This window comes from Rosa chinensis, chromosome 7, assembly GCF_002994745.2.
Source record: "Rosa chinensis cultivar Old Blush chromosome 7, RchiOBHm-V2, whole genome shotgun sequence".
Classification (NCBI taxonomy): Eukaryota; Viridiplantae; Streptophyta; class Magnoliopsida; order Rosales; family Rosaceae; genus Rosa; species Rosa chinensis.
The window spans coordinates 35,023,944-35,048,660 of record NC_037094.1 but is presented as its reverse complement, the minus strand read 5'-3'; the positions used below and the strand labels follow the sequence as shown (position 1 = coordinate 35,048,660).

The following is a 24,717-nucleotide window of genomic DNA, read 5'->3' as shown; positions in this document are numbered from 1 at the left end:
TTTCAGTGAAAAGTTAAAAAATGGTAATTTTCAGTGAAAAGTTTCCAAATTGAGGCTTGATGTGGAGAGACAAAGTGGGATTTGAGTGGGAGAGAGAGAAGTAGGCTGTGAAAACAAGAGGGGAGTGGTTTAGCGGCGAATTTTCGAGCTGATTGAGAAATAGATGAGTTGTGGAGTTTGATCGGAATGAGATTGGTGGGTTGAGGAAGTAGAAAGTAGGCAAAACGAAAAAGAAAAAAGAACTTAAAAAGGAAAAAAAGAAATTAAAAAGCAAAAAAGAAATGAAAAAGAAAAAAGAAAAAAAAATTAAAAAGGAAAAAAAAAAGAAATTAAAAAGGAAAAATGAAAAAAAGGAAAAAAGAAATTAAAAAGGAAAAAGAAAAAATGAAAAAAAAGAAATTAAAAAGAAAAAAGAAAAAAGAAAAAATTAAAATGGAAAAAGGCAAAAAAAAAGGAAAAAGAAAAAAGAAAAAAGAAAAAGAAAAAAAGAAATTAAAAAGGAAAGAGAAAAAAAGGAAAAAAAAATAAAAAAGAAAAAAAAGAAAAAAAAAATAACCGAGGAGTATATTGGACATTTCACCCAAGACCAATTCCTAATTTCCCGCGGAAATGACCTATTAGACAGAAATTGAGACCTCAGAGACTTTTCAGATTAAATTGGAATGTCAGGGACTGAAAGGTAAGAGAGGCATAATACATGGACTAAACAGACTTTAGCCCTTTATAATTGAACACATCGATCACATTTCTACATGAAGCAAAACAAATGGAAGACAATTCCCTTCATTCCAATACCACAGTAGCACCCAACTCCTTCAGCCTGTCAACAATGAGGCCTGCCTCCTCTCTGGTGACACCCATCTTTAGCAAAACTGGAGCCTTTTCCACCAAGTCTTTAGCGTCCTTTAGTCCCAAATCAATGAAAGTCCTAACCTCCTTTATGATTTTGATCTTTGCCGCTCCGTCAAACTTCTCAAGCTTTATATCAAATGCGGTCTTCACCACCACCTTGGAGCCTGTGGAGGCAGACCCAGATTCGGAAGATGAAGGGCCTATTCCTGAGACAGCTGGACCATATCTGTTGAGGCCCATTTTAAGTTTGAAGAGGATGGAGTAGTCATGCCTCTCAATCTTTGTGAGGTCCAAGAGGTTGTCAGTAATGCGCTCAAGATTCTTGGATCGAGGCTCACTTGCTGCAGTGGCTGTGTAGAGGGTGCGAGAAAGACTGCACGAGGCAGGTCTGGATTGGGACATGCAGGGAACATTTGTGGTGAAGGACGTTCTGGAAAGATAAAAGGGTTGGGGTTTTGTGCGACAGAAATTCATTACCTAGCTGGACTACAAGACAATCATTACATTTCCTGAAAGTCAGGTAGTTCAGTTTCCATGTCGAAACATCATGACAGAGGCTCAACCGCTCAAGTATAGCAACGGTATACGTATATTGACGTTCATTACCTATCTCCCATATATACATAGGTATTCAAGATATCACTACAACATGCAAGTCGCTTCTACGTACAAATCATATTCATTATTATATTGAGCAAAGGTTGTTGCTCGAATTGATTACATGTACAGGAAAGGTTGCAATATGAGCCTGGAAAACGCATTTCAGCAGAGAAGGCTATGGGACACCCTTACTCTGACGATTTGAACAAGGCCGGTCTCTGATAAGAAAAATGAAGCATATGACAGAATCACTACGTGTGGAATTTTGGAGGATTCTCGAATTGCTAGCTAACAGATGTTCGGTAGTGAACTTTCTTTGCTTTCCTCAGAGCCTATTTGCAGTTGTGTTAAATCTATCTTAGGATTGATCTGTAAAGGCGTATTGCTACTTTGCATTTGATTCAGAACCTAATTACAACACTTATAGTTGTCCCTGTGTTGCTTACAAATTAGGAAAATATTGTCTTTTTGTAACGAATCTCTATCAGAACTGAGATGAATGATTTAGATTTTGCTTGAATGAGATGCTTTGTAGCTGTTTCACACTTGCCTGGGCCCAAACCACATGAAGAAGGCAGACCATAAAGTAAGTGACGCTGTTGCAAATACATAAGTCCACAGCAGGATTACTGAACATTCGTTCTCTCCGGCTCCGAACAATTGGGTGATCGTTCCTGCCATTACATTAGGATAAGTGTTGTAAGGAGACGATTTAGCAAGGTGTGTCTGAGGCTGGCACTTGGAATAACAGCAGTTGCACATAGCAACAAAAAGTTGCTAAAGTTAGAGAAATCTTGCAAGTGAATTAATTAGGTTTACCTATGTTCATTGCAGGTGGGAGTGTATACTGAATAAGGAGAACAAAAAGATACAATGGATCAGAGTGCACCAGGCCAAATTTTAGCGCCCCTTTAATGATCAATATGCCTGTAAGAGGCAGGAACACGTAACGAACGATTATGATCCCAACAACAATAGATTTCTGTATTCCTGACCCTCTCAAACCTGAAAGAATAATGTAAACAAAGTTAAACTCAATTACCTTACGCATGAATCTAGGAAATGTAGACTTAGTATTTGGCATTGTATACCTTTAAGGAGGTTTCCTCCAATTATCAAAGTGAGAGCGGGGATAGCTCCATCTCTGCAATCATAAACAGAGAAGTTACAGAATGAACCAAGTAGTAATAAAAACAATAGTTGTAGGTTCTTATTGATGTGAATGGACTTCAGTAAAGTCATATACTAAAATGAGAAGTAATCTCATTTGAATGCAGGACAATAGAAGCTGGAATTAAGTTATAGAAGTTAGGAGCTATTTAAGCTGCCCAATTTCAGAAATAAATCATAGAGTTGGTACAGTTTCTGTATAAGTTATATACCCCAACAAGTTAGTAGTGCCATGGATCACCCTTAGAGGAGCACCATCTCCTATCATTAGTTTACGAATCTGAGGGATGACTCCGATTGCAAACCCAACAATCTTTACCACAGAAAAAAAAGCACAAGTGAGTCAATTTGTCACCAAATTAGTGCTCATTGAGCAACAAAAACGTATTTGAAACGCAGCAAAAGGCAGTGCTGAAAGGTCATACCGCTCCAATAGTTGAAGGGGCAAATATCGTTTTCAGATTTAGAATTTGAAACATTCTCACTAAACAGTTCTTGGATTTAATCTGAGGTTCTATCTGCCACGACAAACGACAGTAATATGCTGAGTCAGAAATAAGGTAAATATCACATTGCCATAAGCACGTTATGTTATCAGACTATCAATATGAACTCTACATCCAAATTTTATCAGCTGATCGATTAGTAGTTTAGATTGATAGTCTTGTAACATAACATGCAAGACTGTTTGGCAACAAAACAATTTGTTCATTATTGAACAGATCTGAAATGGTTTGAAGTACATAAACACAATCAGAGAGCATTAAATAATGCAAATTAATAATCAAGTTTAGAAGCTTTGAGTCTTGTTGACATATAGTACAGGGCAGTGCACAATGATCGGGATTGTCCGCCACTATCCCATATTCCTTGGAAGAAAGCAGAGGCTCAGTGCAACTTACTTGGTTTGATTCGGAGGGTTCCTTCAAAGACTGGGGGGAATCTTGGGTACTCCTCTTTGAAGATATCCTCACAATGTTATACACATAGGACCAAATATAAATGGCTCCTGTCTGAAGAACAAAAGACACAAACCAGATAAAGAAACATCGATACATAATACTATTGAGATCGAAGAAGATGACGAAGAAGAAGTGTACTACTTACTGCCATTGAAAGTGATGCATAAGCCATTCCATAAGTGTGACAGACATCAGGAGCTCCAAATGGGCTTCCCTTTTCTTTACAGACTGCTGGGATTATGATGAGGAGCAAGTTCCCCAAATTTCCTATTCATATCAAGTCAGGTATTAACTTCAGAAATCATTGGTACGAATTAATATTCCGAAATCTGAAAGCAAATTTAAAATTACCAGCCGCACAGCATCCCAAAATGAGGCCTCGGAGATGTGGAGGTGGTCTTGCTAATTGGATGAGTATCCATCCAAGTACAGAACCAACAATGAAGGTGATTAGGATGTTCACAGGCATAAACCACCTTTATGAATAATTAAATACACAGTCATATGCACCATACTTAAAACACTAATCACTGAAAGTTTTGAGATTAACTAAACAAAGGATTTGAACTCACAGTTTAATCATACCGTCATATGTAATGGTCTGGGCAACGTTAGTTACCACCAGAGCTGGACTGAATACATAAAATACAACCTGTTCACAAACACAACAATTGTACTATGTCTAAAATTAACCAGGGTAAATCTACATAATCCCATTACCAAAAGTATAAGTCTTTTTTAAGGAACCAAAAAAAAAAAAAAAGGGTTACGGTGTTCAAGTTCTTCCTGGTTTCTTCCCCCAGAATATTAACGCGCTCAAGTGCAAGATAGGAGCCAAGTGCAGTGATCAAGAGGACTTTCAAGACCGGAATCGAGGCGGTGATGAAGAGCTGCAGAAGCGCCATTGCTGAAACTTACAAGCTCTGCACCCCTCTCACTCAGAAACCAAAATGGGCTTCAACCTCCTACTTCCTACTTCCTCTCCTTCGCGTATAAATATATGAACTTTTCAGAAATTTGAGGACTACAAGAACAACCAACCCCCCCCCCCCCCAAATACAGTTATATTTATGTACATTTAGTACGGTAGTTCCAAACTATATTTAATATGGTATTTAAAAATATAATATAATAGCTTTTTGAATCAATCCATCAATGATTGCATTACTTAAAACTCAAGCCAGAATGGCCATTATATACCCCTCCCCTACCATTCAAAGATAGACAAGAGATTGTGGAGGTAACACACGGTACACAGTACTAGACCACTCATTATACATCTAGTGCTCACTTATGAAAGCAAGCCTATTACTGCGATAGACTAGGACGTAGTAATAGACCGAGTAAAACTATACTCATTAGTGCTCGAAAGAAAACCTAACAAGCATAGTCCCTAGAAAAGGGTTAATGAAAGCAACACTACTAACAAACTATAGCCCTAGGTCCAAACACTTGGCCCAAATGACAAAGTGAAGGCCCATCCCTAAAGGACATCCTGCCACGGCCCAACAACGAAACCTAGCCCATCTGCTATCCACAGCCCCAAGCCTTCAAGCTCCACGCAAGCCTGCAGATTGCCGCCGGGACTTTGCCTTGCCGCCACCGTCTCCGAGCTAGCATCCAACCCAGAAGAGAGGAACGAACCACACCACAGATTGAAACTCAACCCCAACTCGGTATAGGTCGCACACTCATTGCCGTCTGGAGCGAAACTCAGCTGCAGTCGTCCTGATCGAAACCCAACCGCCGCCGTCAGGAACGAACAAAACCTAGTCGCCTTCGTCGATCTGAAATCGGTAAGCACGAAACCTCCAGCCCCAAGCTGTCTCAATCCAAATAGGCCAGCTCCCTGTTAAAACCATAAGCAAAGATCCCAGAGGGCTACACCATGTGTCGCCCGTCCGGCAACATCACCAAGACATCAAGGTGATGCCGGAGAGCCACCAGACGAGGGCTGGAGCTGCCTTTGCCGCCGCAAGCTTAGTGTTCTCTCCCTCGAGAGAGAGTTTTTGGGTGCTTTTTTTTGTACGTAGGGTCTCTCGACTCACAAGCTAGTTTAGTCCCTTGAGTTTTTGGACATTGTAATAGTTAATTACTTTGTCCACTTATGTAATATAATTTATCAACGTGAATATTTATACACAAAAGAGAGGAGGTAGAATATGTTATCTGAATGTATTTGCTACAAATACATCCTTACAAGTTGACATCTATTAATGTATATTTAGCTACATAATAAAAATATAATAATATGGTTAATAATTATTTGAATCTAAGACAGGTATATAAAATAATAAATTACATATAAGTTATTGACAAAAGATGACTTAACAAATACATCCTTTAAAGATTGAATTAAACATATGAGGACTAAATCTTACAAATAAAGATAATTTGCTCATGAGTTAATTTACTTTTTTACCCTTAACTACTTTTTTTGACTTCTAATCCCTTTACATTACCTTTTTTTTTTTTTTTTTTTTTTTTTTTTTTTTCTGAGAATAATCTTTTTATGTTACTTTGTTGCCATGTGTTAATAAGACATTTACAATTCTAACCTTCATTTCTTTAATCCAAACTCTTTTTCGTTCAAATCATGCTGCTTGCTACTAATTTGTACTCGTATTATGCTACTGCACTCGTCATCACATAATCCTGCTACTGCACTCATACTCATCCAGTTCTGCTATTGCACTCGTCATCGCCAAATCCTGCTACTGTACTATTTCAATCCTGCTACTGCACTCATACTCATCCAGTTCTGCTACTCGTGTTCTGCTACTACACTCGTCATCGCCTAATCCTGCTACTGCACTCATACTTGTCCAATCCTGCTACTACACTCGTCCAATCCTGCTACTACACTCGTCCAATCCTGCTACTACACTCGTCCAATCCTGCTACTGCAGTCGCCATCGCCTAATCCTGCTACTGTCCTAGTACTCATGTTCTGCTACTGCACTCGTAACAGCCTAGGGCAGCCATCAAATGGTCACATATGTCATCTCTCCTCTTTTTCGTGTGTAGCAAATCTATGAAATTATATGTTATCGGGGTATTAGAAACTGTTCTGATGTATAACCAATAGTTAGGAACGATACTATTTTATTGCATCATGCTTGCGTAATTTCAAAAACTAGTCTTTTGTCAGTCACTGAAGTGAAAGACGGGGCAATAAATCCTTACTAGGAATACAATTCTAGTTGACATAATTTGTCCCAAAATTTAACATGTGAACAAAAAAAATGTCAATCCATATCAACTATACACTAAGCAACATGCATAATCAGGAATTTCCAAGAAAGCGACAAGGGGATGATCAAAAGTAAAACATGATTAGACAACTCTTCTGCTTATTTGCCAACCTAATTCATTGTATCATGCTAATGGGAATAAGTGACTAGCTCCAACACAATCCACCATCTAAATTCAATGTATTAAGACTTACTAACAATCCTGAAAACTACCCAACCACAAATTATACTTGTACTAATGACAAGAGTTCCTGATTATGCAAATTCATACACAGAGAACAACAAAATGAATCAAGTGATAATAAACAATAACACCAAAACACCAATTTCAGAAGGATCAATCCTTGTATACAAAAACTTACAAGCAATCAGTGATGAAGAACAGGTCCAAAACCCTCCCATCTGGGTTTGGCATCACTTTCACTCTCTGAATAAGCATCTCAAGCTCACACAGCACTTTAGTAACATCTACACAAAAATCAACAACACCTTTCTTCATTACTCAAAAACCAATGAAACAAAACCCCAAGAAAACAAAAACACCAACTATCCTCATCATGCAGTGAGCCTCTCTAGTCAAAGCATCAAAACTTCAAAAGGTAAACCGACGATGGTGAGGGACAACTATATTGAAATATTGAGATAAACCTTATAGAAACACGAAGATGGACACGCGGAGAGAAGCCACTCCTTCAAGCTCTCCCAATCCACCTTCATTGAGGTCTGATTCGCCACCACCCACAACACTATGTATCACCACTTCCCATCCGTCGTGAAATCTATAACCCCAAAATCCAAATAAAAAACCACACAATCTCATAATACAAAAAACCAAAGAATCTTCAATTTCAAATTTGGATTACTGATTACCTCCTTTGGTAATGCAAAGCCCGAATTGAAGCACGATTCTGTAAAGGCTACAGCCAAGGCCGGGCTCGTCTGGATAATTGATGGTGGTTTGCCGTCATTTGGTCGCCGAAAATGTAATTTCGGTCGGGTCTTCTTCCGGGTCGCTGGGTCTCGAGAATGGGTCGAGCTATCTTGATGCTTATCTGTTTTAGGGTTTTCATTTTAGGGTGTTAGTATTGGGTCAGTGGCATACACATAAATATTTAATCAAACTAAGCATTTTGGTCATTTTTCATTAAAATTGACTTGCATCATTTGGCTTTTAGTCCTGGACTCATGTCCTTATTTGTATAATTTTTTTTTAAAGTGAGTTTTCTGTATTTACATCTTTTGTCATGTGCTACTATGTAATTTTCTATATATAAAAGGGGTGTTTTATCGGTGGCTAAAGGTCTTGAGCAACCAATCCGGCAGAACAACTCAAAAGATAAAGAAGTATCATTAATTTCTTTCCACTAGAAATATTCTTGTTATTACTTCTTATGAGAACTCTACAATTATATGGTATTCCCAAAACTGATTTCTAATCAATTTAATTGGAATAATGAAAAATCGGAAAGTAATCGGAACCAATCAATTAAAAGGATAAGTTCCAATTGAAAGAGGGATTGTCGTTGGGAATGAAATTCTACTTGCTTTCTTTTACAAAAAATCTTTCACAAAAAATAGTGAGCGGAATGGCCAGATCTGAACTACCCTCAACTGTTTGTGTAGCCATAATATTTTATATTCATTAAGATCTATTGACTTCGATTAATGAATAGATTAATAAAAAGAAACATAATGCTTTGACCCTGATTATTAATATATTCTTCCCTTTAAAATAACTAGTTTAGCATGAAGTAATACTAGATTTTATACATTATTTGGAAAAGTCATTTTTTTCAGGGTCTTATATTTATTTCATACTTTATATAATAGAAATATAATAATATGACCGAGAAAAGCGAGCGATGTGGAAACAATGGTATTTCGATCATTTAAATTGTCTCATTATTTTACCCCTTCAAATATAACTGAGGTGGTTAATACTTAATAATAAACAAGTAATATTTCAATACAATGTGGCGTAGCCTTCATGCTACCACATTCCCTTTCAAGGCAAAATGCCAAGCTCAGAGGGGTTTATGAAATCAACAATCCTATAAAGACACGTATTAGTCAAGAGTTATTGCTCTATTTGTTCATCTATTTTATAATTCCATATTCTATATGAGGAAAACAAAGAAAGAAAACTAAAGTAAAACGCACTGGACTACGCACTTTATAGTTGAGAGTTGAGACTCGAGCACCTCCACCATTCATTTGTCTAGTAATCATTCACCCTCAAGTGATAATCAACATCACCCCACAAGAAAATGATGCGTCTCAAGAGGAACACTCCCACTCAAAAGGGAAATGATTGCAATATATTACCTCCCCTTTATTTAGAATCGGATTTCACATCAAAAACAACTAAATTCTCTCATCCATTCAAAATTTTGTCTCACGACTTCATTCCATTTTTTTTATGATGGAAATAAAATTACAAGACAAAACCTCGACAACAACCTAAATTGAGAACATTGAAATGAAAGGCATTGAGGACATTAGGGGGTAGATTATTACTCCAGCTACCAACTCCAATCTGATGGCCAAGATTAGCCAAAACATCTGCAACGAAATTGGCTTCCCTCCAGATATGATTGAATTCAATACTTTGAAACTGACTGGCTAAGAATTTTATATCATGCACTAGAGTACTGATCCGCCAAGATGTGTGTGGATTTTGTTGTTGATACAATCAATAAGAATTTTTGAGTCTCCTTTAACTTTAATTCTTGAAAGACCATGCAAAGCAACATCTTGCAGATCAGCTTATAGAGTAAAGTTTTCAGCACATAGCACATTAGACAAGCCTAAATTCTTAGCATAAGGAATAACCATAATCCCTCGATCATTTCTAATAATAAAACTAGCAGCAGCTTAACTGCTATTGAAAACAGAGCCATCAAAATTTAATTTAACAAACTCATAGGGAGGGGAATTCCTTTTAATTATCCCAAAGTTTATGGAAGCATTTTGTACAGAAGACACAGGCTGTTAATGAATGTAGCATAGTAGCTGCAGGAAAAGCTATTTGTATAGCATCTTTCTTGTTGTATAGCTATTTGTATTACAGATAAGAATGAATTATCTTCATTCAATTTAAATAAACATGACATACAAGTAATTCATGTTATTTTACTTCTTCTTTTTTAACATAAACAACCACAAAATCTATTTTTCTGCCCATATTTATCCGATAAGCTTTTCTAAAAGTTCTTGGCTGCAAAAACTTTAGTAAAGGGTGGTGAATGAAAACAATTAGGTGACGGCAATATTTAGAAAGGATGCTATGCTAACCTTTAAATGGTTAGCTGCATGCATTGCAGAATCTAACAGAACTCCCTATTTAACATGAAAACACAGGAGTCCCAATTCAACAAGCTCAATAAAATCTCTCCTGCTTAAGAATAAAGGATTCAAGAGAGATTGTAGAGAGAATTGTGTATATTCATTGATAATAGGAGCCCTATATATAGGGATTACAAAGTACATAATCTTCAAGTACAAGGATTCATATTCTAACTAAGAGTAGGAAATCTCTACTATTACAATTATAGAACTAAACCTAATTTGACAAGGCACACCAAATGTCAATATTCTTCAACACTCTCCCTTGTGCCGCTCAAACTTGGTGATGACACTTCAATCGTTGCCTCGTTAAAAACTTTGTTCGAGTAATAAAAATCCTGTGGGGAAAAAAACAACCTTGAGGAGGAGAAAAAGAGTACAACACGTCCTTCACTCTTCGAGATCGAATATGTAGACATCATACCTCCCCTTGATGTCGACTTCTCACCCTGATTACTACAATCATGGGAGTTCAGATAACTTTCTGAATCCGATGCTCTTCACATGTTTCTTAAAGGTGGATTTAGGTAACGCCTTAGTGAATAAGTACGCTACATTATCCTCTGATCGAATTTGATTCACTTCAATCTTTAGAAGTGTTTGTTATTGCTCAGTGGTGTTAGCTCAGTGGTTAGAGCACCCACTACCTAAGATCGAGGTCATGGGTTCGAGTCACCATGGGAGTAGGAGTGAAATCCTTTGATCCTCTTTAAAAAAAAGAAGAAGAAAAGAGAAGTGTTTGTTATTGCTGATTTATAAAATAACTTAGGCGAAGTATGCTTGGTGTTGTCACCTATGTTGAAAACTTGCTTCATTTGTTCAATGTAAGCTGCATTATCCTCATAAATGCACGTAGGTTCATCTATGGTAGACTTCAAACCACAAGTTCTTCGAATGTGTGCAACTATGGACCTTAACCATATGCATTCATGGACTGCTTCATGTAGAGCAATAATCTCTGCATGATTCAAAGAAGTAGCGACAATGGTCTAATGGTCTACTTTGTAGACCTCCAAGATATCGCGGTGCTTCTATGGTAAAAACATAACCAGTTTGGGAATGACATTTAAGCGGGTCACACAGACACCCTGCATCAGCAAAACTCATCAAAACGTCACCATCATTGTGACGAAGGGAGGGAGGACGCCGGCCACCTAATATGGCGGTAGCGGCGGTGGCTTGCTCCCTGATCTTTAGCTGGCAATGGCGGTGGCGTGCTCCCTGATCTTTAGCTGGCAGCTTGAGGTGTTGACGATGGCCTTCAGGCCAATGGAGTCTAATTCCATCCTTTCGGCCTTCTTTTCTCTCTGTAGGGATAGAACAAGCCTGTATCTATCGTATCCTTTAAGCATAGAAAGATTGCCTTTTCACCAGTCCAATGGTGTCGTGTTGGCGAGGGTATACATCTAGCTAACAAGTTCATAACAATTGAGGTGTCCGGTCTTATTTTGTGCTAAGTACAATAATGCGCCTATTGTACTCAGGGAAGCACTCTTACTATTAGTATGTCTTCGTCATCATCCCTGGGACGAAACGGATCACTCTTAGGGTCAAGGCTACGAACGACCATGGGAGTGTCTCTTGACTTTATCAAAATATCTAAGCATCCATTGACACGGTATACAAGTTCTAAATCTAGATAAAACCATGTTCTCCCAAGGTCCTTTATCTCAAACTCGGATTTCAGGTGTTCAGCGGTTTCCCTTAACTCATCAAAGATTCCAATTATGTTCATCAACATAAATCGTGATAAGTTCAAATCCGGAACTTGTCATGGAAACGCATGGGCATAATTCATCATATCCCTTCCTAATCAAGTAGTCATTTAGTGAGCATTGAATCCTCATTGCAAAAGCGCTCCGTGGTCTAGAGCCATTTGATTTGGATAAATGAAGTCCATCAAGGACCTTCATATATATTTTTGTATCTAGATCCCCATAAAGATACATAATGACCATATTCGTGAGCTACATGTTCAGTTATCTGACAAAGTAGTGGAGTGCAATGACATCCATTACGAGAGGATATATCTTCTCGTTTTCGATTCCAAGGCGTTATGAGAAGACTTGCACCATGAGGCAAGTCTATAATCTTTTTTTTCTCATCGCGCTTTCTAATGAAGACCTATTTATGTTAACAGTTTTATATTAGGAGGTGTTGGCATCTCAAGCTTGAAATCCTTCCTCTTTGTTAGTGAATCAATTTCAACCTGGATCGCATATTTCCATTCAAGCCAATTTTCTCTACGTTGACATTCTTTAATGGAGTAAGGTTCGATGTCATTGGTCTCAATAATCTCACGTCCTCATGTACACTAGTGTAGTTTGTAGAGATCTCTATATTTTCAGGAATTGGTTCTAATATTGAGGCATCCCCTAATGATGTCTCTTGGACATAACCATAATCCTAAATATTCACATGAGATGGATTTAATGAAGATCAATGATTGTTAACGGTTGGATCCGTTGGGGATCTAATTAACGTAAAGAGAGAGATAGAGATATTGACACAAGATGTATAGTGGTTCACCTCCCGTCTTAGCGGGAGACTACGTCCACTTGAAAGCTTATACTAGTGTGTCGAGCCTTGCGGCCTAACAAGATTACAAGAGATGTAATGGGATTGGATGGAATGAATGGTGTTTAAGTGGGAGGAGGCATTCCTTTTATAGGTGAAGGAATGCTTCTCCTTTACATTGTTTTCTATGTGGGACAAGCAACCATAACTATTCTAGTCTAGAGAGCCTATTTGTGAGGGCATGTTGGCAAGGCCGGGAAGGTGGCTTCCCGGCGACGGATTTGCGACTTCCGGATACCGTAGCGTAGCTTGAACATAGGGCAACAAGATGCATGTCTCGGTTGGGCCTCACCATGGCTCGTGGGTGTCTCAAAGAGGGTGTTACTTATGCTTGATGATGTAGTAAATACTCCATATTGTTGGAGGTATGTACAAGTCCCCGAAGTCCCCAAGTAAGAGGAGCTTCTTGGTTGGGGAGTTATAACCACGATGTCATCAAGCATAAGTAACCGGGTGGCACGGAGCCCCTACAAGTCCCCGAACTCCGTAAGCAAGAAGGGACTCGTGAACCTGCAAAACAAAGACAAAAAACAGGCATATGTAGGATTCGCGTTGCATTGGGCAACAAATGTGAGTTGCAATTATATGCGTTGGCATATACGAACGTACGGGGTGCATGATACATGCTGATGTATACACCCGAATGGCGCCAAGTACGATCGCTTATGACGTACAAACTCGAGAGCGCGTATGGTCGTGTGAGCATATGGATTGCATAAATGTAAGTTGTATGAGCGTTTGTAATTCGTGAGTGTTGAATGCTTGAACGTTTGTGTTTGTTTGGTTGTCGCTCGTATTAATGGAACGTGAAAAGAATTCGATTTGTCACAAGCGACAAATGGTAGAAGAATTCAATGTTCCATTAACGTGTGGTGTGTCGAGTAGACATGAGTGTAAAGTTTGAGGATTGCCGGGCAGGCATGAGCGAAACACTCGGGGTTGCCGGGAAGGCATGAGCGGAAGCTTGGGGGTGCCGGGAAGGCATGAGCGGAAGCTCGTGGGTTGCCGGGAAGGCATGAGCGGGAAGCTCTGGGTTGCCGGGAAGGCATGAGCGGGAAGCTCGTGGGTTGTCGGGAAGGCATGAGCGGGAAGCTCGTGGGTTGCCGGGAAGGCATGAGCGGGAAGCTCTGGGTTGCCGGGAAGGCATGAGCGGGAAGCTCGTGGGTGCCGCGAAGGCATGAGCAGGAAGCTCGTGGGTGCCGGGAAGGCATGAGCGTAAAGCTCGTGAGCGGAAGCTCAAGGGTTGCCGGGAAGGCATGAGCGGAAGCTCGGGGTGCCGCGAAGGCATGAGCGGGAAGCTCGTGGGTGCCGGGAAGGCATGAGCGTAAAGCTCGTGAGCGGAAGCTCAAGGGTTGCCGGGAAGGCATGAGCGGAAGCTCGGGGTGCCGTGAAGGCATGAGCGGGAAGCTCGTGGGTGCCGGGAAGGCATGAGCGGAAGCTCGGGGTGCCGCGAAGGCATGAGCGGGAAGCTCGTGGGTGCCGGGAAGGCATGAGCGGAAAGCTCGTGAGCGGAAGCTCAAGGGTTGCCGGGAAGGCATTAACGGGTAGCTCGAAGGTGATGCCCTGAGGCATGAGCGTGACCGTTGCTAATTATGCTGGGCTGTATGTACAAGTCCCGAAGTCCCCAGTCAAGGAGGGTGTCCTTGCGGGTTGATACCAAAGCGTAGCTTTGTGCCGTATATCAAGCATAATTAGTGCGAGTGCGTCGTCCATCTAGAATTGTTGGAGCGAACGCTTTTGCCCTTTTCAGGTGGGCCCCTGCTAGGCCCTGCGAGGAGTCCCCCACTCCTGGCTATAGACCTCCGGATGGTCGGAAAATTGTTTGATGAGGGGAGCTGCGCGGAGCAGAGGGTGTTGGGTAGCGAGCCCAATCTTAGATACCCAAGCGTCGGGGTTAACTGCCGGATCAATGGCTGCCGTGGGCTGTGTTAACTAGTCCCTAGCTGTTTTCTCGAAAGAGAAACTTGACTGCAATGCCGCGTAGCGGTCATTGTCATTATGAGGCGTTGCCTTACCGCCTGGCGGTTGGTCGTAGAACATAGACTCGTAAAGTTTGTATCTGTATGAAAAATGATAAACACATAGAGCAAGTAATAATATTTTGTTTATGTCCCATGTGTATTTAATTGGGTTGCAATTACATAGGAGCATGGCATATGTGTCTAGCATATATTTGTAATGTGGATGCTAATAATATTTTATATTTTTGTAGGCATGCTTAGAGATCGTTTGAGATCGATATAAGAAGCATGGCATAGCTAGCATGGCATATGTGTATAGCATGTTCTTGTAGTAAAGTTGCTAATAACATTTTGTAGGCATGCTTAAGGGTCATAGAAGCATGTAAATGCATATCAAGTGTGATATTCTATAAGCATGCTTTAGAAGTAGTAAAAGTATGTGATTGGCATGGCATTAGCTCAATTTGAAAGAGCGTAAAAGATAAGATGTAGTGACTTATCTTGTGTCGATTTGAGGTTCATTGCTTGTGGGGGATAAAGTACTCCGATAATGTACGTCAACTCGTAGTTGAGGTTGAATGCTCAATAGAAATAGTTGAATTTCCTTGAAACAAAATAGATGATTAGTATGCGGATTTGTAAAATCGACACCAATAATTTGCATGTGTTTTTGCATATGTACTTTGATAAAATTTTGAGCAAAGTGTATAAACAAAGTAGTGGTAATGATAACGAATGACATATTTGATGGTGTGCATTAATAAGCGCCGGAGCCCTTATAGTCATATTGATTCCAAATATAAACAATGAACCACAATGAAGACATTGGGTTTGGACCAAAAGTCGTTGTTATTGTTGATGTGCAATTATTATGTTGAGTAGATTAAGGGTGAGCATGGTATACATGCATGGTAGTTCATATAATTAGCCCCCACGGTTAATTCATATGTGGGCACGTTCTGCTAACCAATTTGGATCGCAAGTATATATATAGCTCATACTATCACTTGCAATTATGGTGCTATACAAGACAAGCACAGTCATGAGACTTGGACTAGTCACGTGCAATTATGACACTAGTTTGCCAAAGGGAAGCATATATGAAGGTATATGCACATGCACCACAAAGCAGCCCATAATTAAATTAATGTCCAGTGGTCGTAGTGTACTAAACATATATGTGTGAGCTGTCAACTGTGTATGTAGCCATGTATGCCACGGTGAGCTGCACACATGCAAGTGCTTTGAGTTACATGTTAAAGTAGCATACGTGTGAACTGTGAAGCATGCATACGTGCACACATGCATATGTTCTGTTTAAATTGTAAGAGCTGCAGTTTCATATCAGTAGGGTGAGAGAAACTTAGCTCTCTGCATGGAGGGTGTGCCGCTAGAACTGGAAACACCGCTGTAGATTTCCAGTTGGGAGTTTGTCCTCTAGATGCCCAGGCGAACTGCATGGGTTTATTGCAGCTCTGCTACGACGTGAAGTCCTTCACTGCAGATTGGGGCTCCGCTGCGAAGTGAAGTCCTCCGCTGTAGATTTCCAGTTCGGTGGAGGATCCTGGCAGAGTACTGAGCCAAGGAGAAGGGGCAGCGTCCAGGGCACACCATGCTTCGGTGTTGTGCGTTGGTGGTGACGAGCTTGGCACTTACCTGGAGCTTGGTGGAGTGCGAGCTCAGCGGAGGAGCGAAGTGCGGCGGATTTAGTGGAGGAAGCTCGACAGACCTGGAGCTCAGCGGAGGATTGACCTAGTGGAGGAAGCTCCAGTGAGCGGAGAAAGGTTAGGCCAGCGGAGCAGGGTGTTTGATCGGCGGAGCGGAGTATTGTCCAGCGGTGTCTCCTACCGGTGAAGGCTAGCGGGTTGTCCGGCGGAGCGAAGCTTGGAGCTCGGCGGGGATTTGAGTGCAGCGGAGGAGGTCCATTGACGGATATTGGCGGAGTGGAAGAATATGCCGCTGGATGTGCTTAGCAGAGGATTTCCTGGCGGAAGCTGTTGTCGGACTTGGCAGAGCTGCCAGGCCTGGCGGTGAAACTCAAAGGAGAAGCTCGGCGGAGGAGCTTGGTCGGAGGTTGCCAAGTGGAGATTGTCTTGGTGGGCGGAGGTTTTGCCGCTGGTGCTCAAGAGTCCGGCGGAGAGTGAAGAGTCTGGCGGAGACCGAAGAGTCCGGCGGTGGCTGAAGAGTTCGGCGGATGCTCAAAGTGTGGCGGAGATTTGGAACTCAGCGGAAGAAATTGCCGCTGATGGAGTTGATCGCTGAGCGGAGGAAGCTCGGCGGTGCCATGCGTGGCGGATGGCGGCTCTGGAGCTTTGGCCAGCGGTGGTGGAGTTTTGGGCCAACGGTAGTGGAGGAGCTGCGATCGCTGGCTACAGTTGGGCGGAGGAGCGCTGCTGGCGGATGATCGTAGCCGGCGGTGGTGCCCAGCGGACAAAGCTTTGACGTTGGTGCTGATGATCGATTGAAAGAAGATAGCAGGGTGCCCAAAGGAAACTTGTGGGTGCCAAGAGTAGTGAGTGGCAAAAAAATTTTTATTTTTTTATTTTTTGTTGTTGCCAGCGTTGACTTTTCTGACCATGGGCGTTGACTGAGCCTTCATCAATGTTGACCAAGCTTGTCGGCGTTGACCGAGCCTTGTTCGGCATTGACCAAACGTTGACCGGCCCCGATGGCACAAGTTACCGCTAAGAATTTCAATTATATAACTCAAAGAAAGAAATTATTTTGAGCCTAGTTAAGATGACTTAACTCAATGGTAAGTGACGAAGCCTTTGTGTTGGCTTCCCACAGACGGCGCCAATGTTAACGGTTGGATCCGTTGGGGATCTAATTAACGTAAAGAGAGAGATAGAGATATTGACACAAGATGTATAGTGGTTCACCTCCCGCCTTAGCGGGGGACTATGTCCACTTGAAAGCTTATACTAGTGTGTCGAGCCTTGCGGCCTAACAAGATTACAAGAGATGTAATGGGATTGGATGGAATGAATGGTGTTTAAGTGGGAGGAGGCATTCCTTTTATAGGTGAAGGAATGCTTCTCCTTTACATTGTTTTCGATGTGGGACAAGCAACCATAACTATTCTAGTCTAGAGAGCCCATTTGTGAGGGCATGTTGGCAAGGCCGGGAAGGTGGCTTCCCGGCGACGGATTTGCGACTTCTGGATACTGTAGCGTAGCTTGAACATAGGGCTACAAGATGCATGTCTCGGTTGGGCCTCACCATGGCTCGTGGGTGTCTCAAAGAGGGTGTTACTTATGTTTGATGATGTAGTAAATACTCCATATTGTTGGAGGTATGTACAATGATCAATGGATCATGTTGTGCCAAACTCGCTCTCTTCCTAGGGCGAGAATCCATCGAACCTATGGGTCTCCTATGCTCTTTAGCGGAACCCACGGCCTATGATGCCATTATGCCACTTTGTGGCGTCACCATGCCACCATCCATGGCAGCGGCGCCGTGCCGAGCTCCTTTAGGTGGCGCCATGTCCTCTTGAGGGGACATCTATCCTTGCAGGCATGTTTGTAGCAGGTATATGTGATCTCGTCACTTTTTGGGATCGAGATGAGACATAGTTGGGACAGACCACGACAATTCTTTTCGTTTCTGTTGAATGTTGACGTTCTAATCTCCCCCTAATGACGAGAAGACTGTATCATCAAAGTGATAATCCGCAAATCTAGCAGTAAAGAGATCGTCTGTTAAGGGTTCTACATAGCGGGCTTGTAGTTGGAGATTTATATACAACATAAATATGTATGCATTTGTTGTTAGTGACCCATTTTGATGCGCTGTGGTAGTGTTATTGGCCCATAAACCGCGTACTCAAATATGCTTAAGTACGAGATAGCAGATTTGCACCCAGTCACTAGCTGTAACGCAAAGAAAGGTGAATGGCGGTGGGTTGTAGATGAATTAGCAAAGCTGCATACGATATTGTATACCCCAAGCGGAAATATTGGTACGCATTACCAATGTCCGAGCCACCATCATAGTCATTTTATGGTGGCTTTTCCTCGAGACCATTTGGGTGTTTACATGGGAATATGTTGCCTAACATCAATCCCCAATGATATGTAATAATCATCGAAAATCTTCGCTGTAAACTCTCCAGCATTATCAAGCCAAATTGACTGAATGGGATGATTCGGGTAGTAAGCTCGTAGCCATATGATCTGGCCAGGAGTTTATCATAAGCAGCACATGAGTGGACGATAGCGCGACATGTGATCAACGTGTCTGCACATCAACCAACACCATAAAACATCTAAACAGTCTGCAAGTTGGTTGAATCGGTCCACAAAATCCCCTTGGATTCTTTGTATGAATGGAATTATTTCCCTTAGTGTCCTTTGCATAGGATGGTCTCGATCTGAAAGAGTAGGCTTTATAGAACGAAAGATGGGCTTTATAATCAACCAATGAAGATTTTGGTTGAGCCACAATATCACAATTGACTGGAGAAGTAGAGAGAGGAGGCAAGGAAGCAACCTTTGGCGTCAAAGCCATGCTTGGACCGCAGAGGGTAGGCGGCGCCAGTGTTAGCCGGCCGGTGGTACACCGCGGCGGCGCCCCAAGGAGTGGCAGCGGGTGACTTTCTCTCCTTTAATCAATTTTTTATCTTTACTTCTCTTCGTTCTAAAGAAAGGATGTTCGTATGAAGAGGTTCTTCATTTTTCGAGTGAGAAAGAATCCATCAAAATCTCCTGAGAAATGGTTGGATTGTTTTTGAGTATCTGCATATTTGAATGAATAATTCTAAATCTTAATTGAATACATCAAGATTTTAAACGATTGTTTAAAATCTCAATTGAATATCCATAGACTTTCAAAATACAAAAAAATCTTGTGGACTCTTAAATGAATACACGCCCCTAAGTCTATCCATTGTATTTGCGAACAAAACGAAAATGAGCTAGCAATTAAAAAAAACTAAACAAATATTTAAATAATTAACCATGAGGTATAGAAAAAGAGAAAATAAAATAAACATTCGATTAATCTTCATTTTTTTGCAACAGCTAAAACAGGGAAATTTTTAAAAAAAAAAAAAAAAAAACACATAATAGTTCATGTTATTTTCTTGTTGATTAGAAATTGATTTTTGAAACTCAATACCTTGTATTTGTTTTTTTTATTGAAATAGATATTTATGTTGTCTGATTAAGAAATGGATATGTAATTAAGATTTATAGAGTAATTAAATTATTGAAATGACTAAGTTTTTTTGTTTTAAAGATAATAGTTTGTTTGTAAATTATATGAGTGAGGTTATTTAAGAAACTTTAGTGAGGTTTAGTGAGTAAATTTAGTATTTAAAAATTTAATACGATGTGTAAAAAGTATAGGAGGTCAAGTGAGTATATTTGGATATTCTAATAGAAAAACTCAATGATGAACGATGGTAAGAAAAGTAAAAGGATGAGGCAAATGGTGCTTGAGCCATTGCCCATATATATATATATATATATATATATATGAACTGTCCAAACCCAATGAGTAAATCCTTGTTTGTTTGTAGTAACGAAACCCTGATAGGAGAATCCTGTGCCACATATATTTAGAAAACCTTCAGCCACAAATCGAAACAGGATAAAAAATGTCTTTTTTATTTTATTTTTTATTTTGGTTTGGATGCTTAGGGGAAGGGTGGGTATCCTATATGGATTTTTTTAAATAATAAACTTGAATAGACTATATGGCTTTTAGTGGAGTTTCAAAACAATCCTAAGAAATCTTGGGTCTCGTGTTGGATTCCCATGTCTGTACAGTACCTTTTTTTAAATGGTTGCTGGTTGCTGGACATATGATTACGCATTTATTCGAGTTGACAATAGGATAGTGCATAGAAGATACACATGTAGCAAACCATCATTGATCAAATACAAACGAGATGACGTGTTACACATGAACATTTATACGATCTGACAATAGGATACAAGTTACAGTGCAAGCCTCATTTGCGGGTCCTTCCTTGTCTGTCCGTGACTCCCAATTCTATCCTTGATCCCAAATACAAACGAGCTGGAGTGCCAAAAATGATACTCTCAATCCTATCAGTAAACCCTCAACAGTACAAATCATGATTACTCATTAGGTACAGACAGGTTCTCAATTTTTAGTTCCCAATCATACGGTTCAACCATCTTTTGTCCATTTCGATATATGCCAACATTTTTCATACTATGTCATGAATGGGGTTCGGTTCAACCTTTTTGACCTTCCAGAGTCCAAATGGATTCGAAACTCAAAAGTTCTTTTCATAGTTTGGACCGGTACCCTTACGATTTATGTTGCTGCCCCACAACATACATAGTTCTGAACTCAGTTTAACTACTTTAAAATGTGAGGCTATGATACCCTACAGAATCCATCTCCATATGGTTTTGTTTAATAGCTTTAGACACAAATCCAGTCCAAACGATCATAATAATCTAATCACCAACTAACCCAACTTTGAATATGTAGTCTAAAGTCTAAACCCATCAGTCAAAACCCCGAAATTTCTTAAATTTCGCCATGTCGATCTACTCAGTTGTTCTTACTTAGTATTGTTTCTTGTTACTCTGCACTGTAAATAATACTTGCTCGAATTGATTACATGTACAGGAAATGTTGCAATATGACCCTTGGTTTGATGATTTGAACAAAAGAAAGATGAAGCATATGACAGAATCACTACGTGTGGAATTTGGATCGATTCTCGAATTGCTGGCTAACAGATGTTCTGTAGTGAACTTTCTTTGCTTTGCTCGAGCATATTTGCAGTTGTGTTAAATCTGTCTTAGGATTGATCTGTAAAAGCGTATTGCTACTTTGCATTTGATTCAGAACCTAATTACAACACTTATAGTTGTCCCTGTGTTGCTTACAAATTTGGAAAATATTGTCTTTTTGTAACGAATCTCTATCAGAACTGAGATGAATGATTTAGATTTTGCTTGAATGAGATGCATTGTAGCTGTTTCACACTTGCCTGGCCACAAACCACATGAAGAAGGCAGACCATAAAGTAAGTGATACTGATGCAAATGCGTAAGTCCACAGCAGTATTACTGAACATTCGTTCTCTCCCGCTCCGAACAATTGGGTGATCGTTCCTGCCATTTACAAAAGGATAAGTGTTGTTAGGAGACGATTTAGCAAAGTGTGTTTGAGTGACACCTGGGATAGCTGTTGCAGTTGCACATAGCAACAAAAAGCTGCTAAAATTGGAGAAATCTTGCAAGTGAATTATTACCTATGTTCATTGCAGGTGGGAGTGTATACTGAATCAGGAGAACAAATAGATATAATGGATCAGAGTGCACTAAGCCAAATTTTAGCGCCCCTTTAATGATCAATATGCCTGTAAGAGGCAGGAACACGTAACGGACGAATATGATCCCAACAACAATAGATTTCTGTATCCCTGACCCTCTCAAACCTGAAAGAACAATGTAAACAAAGCTGAACTCAATAACCTTACGCATGAATCTAGGAATTGTAGACTTAGTATTTGGCATTGTATACCTTTAAGGAGGTTTCCTCCAATTATCAAAGTGAGAGCGGGGATAGCTCCATCTCTGCAATCATAAACAGAGAAGTTACAGAACAAAGTAGTAATACAAACAATTGTTGTAGATTCTTATTTATGTGAATGGACTTCAGTAAAGTCGTGCTAAAATGAGAAGTAATCTCATTTGAATGCACGACAATAGAAGATGGATTCATGTAATAGAAGTTGGGAGCTATTTAAGATGCCCATAATTAAGTTCAAATTTCAGAAATAAATCATAGAGTTGGTACAGTTTCTGTACAAGCTATATACCCCAACAAGTTAGTAGTGTCTTGGATCACCCGTAGAGGAGCACCATCTCCTATTATCAGTTTACGAATCTGAGGGATGACTCCGATTGCAAACCCAACAATCTTTACCAGATAAAAAAGCATAAGTGAGTCAATTTGTCACCCAAATTAGTGCTCATTGAGCATCAAAAACGTATTTGAAACGCAGCAAAAGGCAGTACTGAAAGTTCATACCGCTCCAATAGTTGAAGGGGCAAATATCGTTTTCAGATTAAGCTTTTGAAACATTCTCACTAGACAGTTCTTTGATTTACTCGGAGGTTCTATCTGCCACGATAAACGACGATAATATGCTTAGTTAGAAATAAGGTAAATATACATTGCCAAAAGCACATTAAGTTATCAAACTATCAATATGAACTCTACATCCAAATTTTATCAGCTGATCGATTAGTAGTTTAGATTGATAGTCTCATAACATAACATGCAAGACTGTTTGGCAAGTTAACAATTTGTTCATTATTGAACAGATCTGAAATGGTTTGAAGTACATTTACACAATCAGAGCAATAAGTCATGCAACTTAATAATCAAGTTTAGTACCTTAGAGTCTTGTTGAGATATAGTGCAGGGCAGTGCATACTGATCGGCATTGTCCTCCACTATCCCATATTCCTTGGAAGAAAGCAGAGGCTCAGTGCAACTTACTTGGTTTGATTCGGAGGGTTCCTCCAAAGACTGGGGGGAGTCTTGGGTACTCCTCTTTGAGAATATCCTCACAATGTTATACACATAGGACCAAATACAAATGGCTCCTGTCTGAAGAACAAAAGACACAAACCAGATAAAGAAACATCAATACATAATACTATTGAGAACGAGGAAGATGACAAAGAAGAAGTGTACTACTTACTGCCATTGAAAGTGATGCATAAGCCATTCCATAAGTGTGACAGACATCAGGAGCTCCAAATGGGCTTCCCTTCTCTTTACAGACTGCTGGGACTATAATGAGGAGCAAGTTCCCCAAATTTCCTATTCATAGCAAATCAGGTAATAACTTCAGAAATCATTGGTACGAATTAATGTTCCAAAATCTGAAAACAAATTCAGAATTACCAGCCGCACAGCAACCCAAAATGAGGCCTCGGAGATGTGGAGGTGGTCTTGCTAATTGGATGAGTATCCATCCAAGTACAGAACCAACAATGAAGGTGATCAAGATGTTCAATGGCATAAACCACCTATATGAATACACACAGTCATATGCACCATACTTAATACACTAATCATTGTAAATTTTGATATTAACTAAACAAAGGATTTGAACTCACAGTTTAATCACACTGTCATATGTAATAGTCTGAGCAAGGTTAGTTCCCACCAGAGCTGGACTGAATACATAAAATACAACCTGTTCACAAACACAACAATTGTATTATGTCTAAAATTAACCAGGGTAAATCTACATAATCGCACTACCAAACGTGTAAGTCTTTTTTATGGAACAGGAAAAAAAGTTTACAGTGTTCAAGTTCTTCCTGGTTTCTTCCCCCAGAATATTCACGCGCCCAAGTGCAAGATAGGAGCCAAGTGCAGTGATCAAGAGCACTTTCAAGACCGGAATCGATGCGGTGATGAAGAGCTGCAAAAGCGCCATTGCTGAAACTTACAAGCTCTTCACCCCTCACTCATAAATCAAAATGGGCTTCAACTACCTACCTCGCTCCTCTCCTTTGCGTATAAATATATAAACTTTTCAGAAATTTGAGGACTACAGAAAGATATGGTGAAGAAGAACCTTCTTGGAACTGCTTCTGAATCATAGAATATCAAGGTAAGGAGCAAGTGGGAGAAAGTTTAAGCAAGAAAGAGAATTTAGTAGGCCTGTCTTCATACAATTAATCTTACAATTAATATGAGTGATGGAGATGGATAACATAATTTCTAGTTGTTTTTTCGATTACAAATGAATTACGTTATTTGTGTCCCGTGTTTGTTTTGTTTTGGTCATGGATGGCTGGGAATCAAGTAATATTTGAATACAATTTGGCCTAGCTTTCATGCTACCACATTTTCTTTTAAAAGCAAAATGCCAAGCTCAGAGGGGCGTATGAAATCAACAATCCTCTAAAGAGACGTATTAGTCTAGAGTTGTTGCTCTGTTTGTTCATCTCTTTTATAATTCTATATTCTAATATGAGT

General features: G+C 40.1%; 3 protein-coding genes across 5 annotated transcripts; all 3 read right to left on the bottom strand.

Annotated features, from left to right (window-relative positions):
• Positions 1-783: 783 nt before the first annotated feature.
• Positions 784-1,296, bottom strand: LOC112177826 (50S ribosomal protein L7/L12). Its single transcript, XM_024316074.2, has one exon. The coding sequence runs from the start codon at positions 1,252-1,254 to the stop codon at positions 784-786; it is 471 nt and encodes a 156-aa protein (XP_024171842.1). The 5' UTR covers positions 1,255-1,296.
• A 520-nt stretch (positions 1,297-1,816) lies between these two features.
• LOC112180255 (protein PIN-LIKES 3) lies at positions 1,817-4,606 on the bottom strand. 3 transcript variants are annotated; one of them, XM_024318776.2, is made up of 10 exons: positions 4,355-4,606; positions 4,157-4,236; positions 3,936-4,060; positions 3,730-3,851; positions 3,483-3,635; positions 3,048-3,170; positions 2,835-2,935; positions 2,544-2,596; positions 2,272-2,457; positions 1,817-2,126 (listed from the first exon to the last, which is right to left on the bottom strand). In XM_024318776.2, exons 1-10 carry the CDS (start codon positions 4,487-4,489, stop codon positions 1,993-1,995), a joined length of 1,212 nt encoding a protein of 403 aa, XP_024174544.1. In that variant the 5' UTR covers positions 4,490-4,606; the 3' UTR covers positions 1,817-1,992. The 3 variants fall into 3 exon arrangements, with proteins under 3 accessions (XP_024174544.1, XP_024174541.1, XP_024174543.1); XM_024318773.2 differs by having other exon boundaries at positions 3,048-3,140; positions 3,525-3,635; XM_024318775.2 differs by lacking the exon at positions 4,355-4,606 and having other exon boundaries at positions 3,048-3,140; positions 3,525-3,635; positions 4,170-4,236.
• Positions 4,607-21,514: 16,908 nt separating this feature from the next.
• On the bottom strand, positions 21,515-24,422 carry LOC112180252 (protein PIN-LIKES 3). Its single transcript, XM_024318769.2, has 10 exons — positions 24,038-24,422; positions 23,847-23,926; positions 23,632-23,756; positions 23,426-23,547; positions 23,116-23,331; positions 22,747-22,839; positions 22,535-22,635; positions 22,237-22,289; positions 21,965-22,150; positions 21,515-21,824 (listed from the first exon to the last, which is right to left on the bottom strand). The coding sequence occupies exons 1-10, from the start codon at positions 24,170-24,172 to the stop codon at positions 21,691-21,693; spliced, it is 1,245 nt and encodes a 414-aa protein (XP_024174537.1). The 5' UTR covers positions 24,173-24,422; the 3' UTR covers positions 21,515-21,690.
• Between the last annotated feature and the right edge of the window lie 295 nt (positions 24,423-24,717).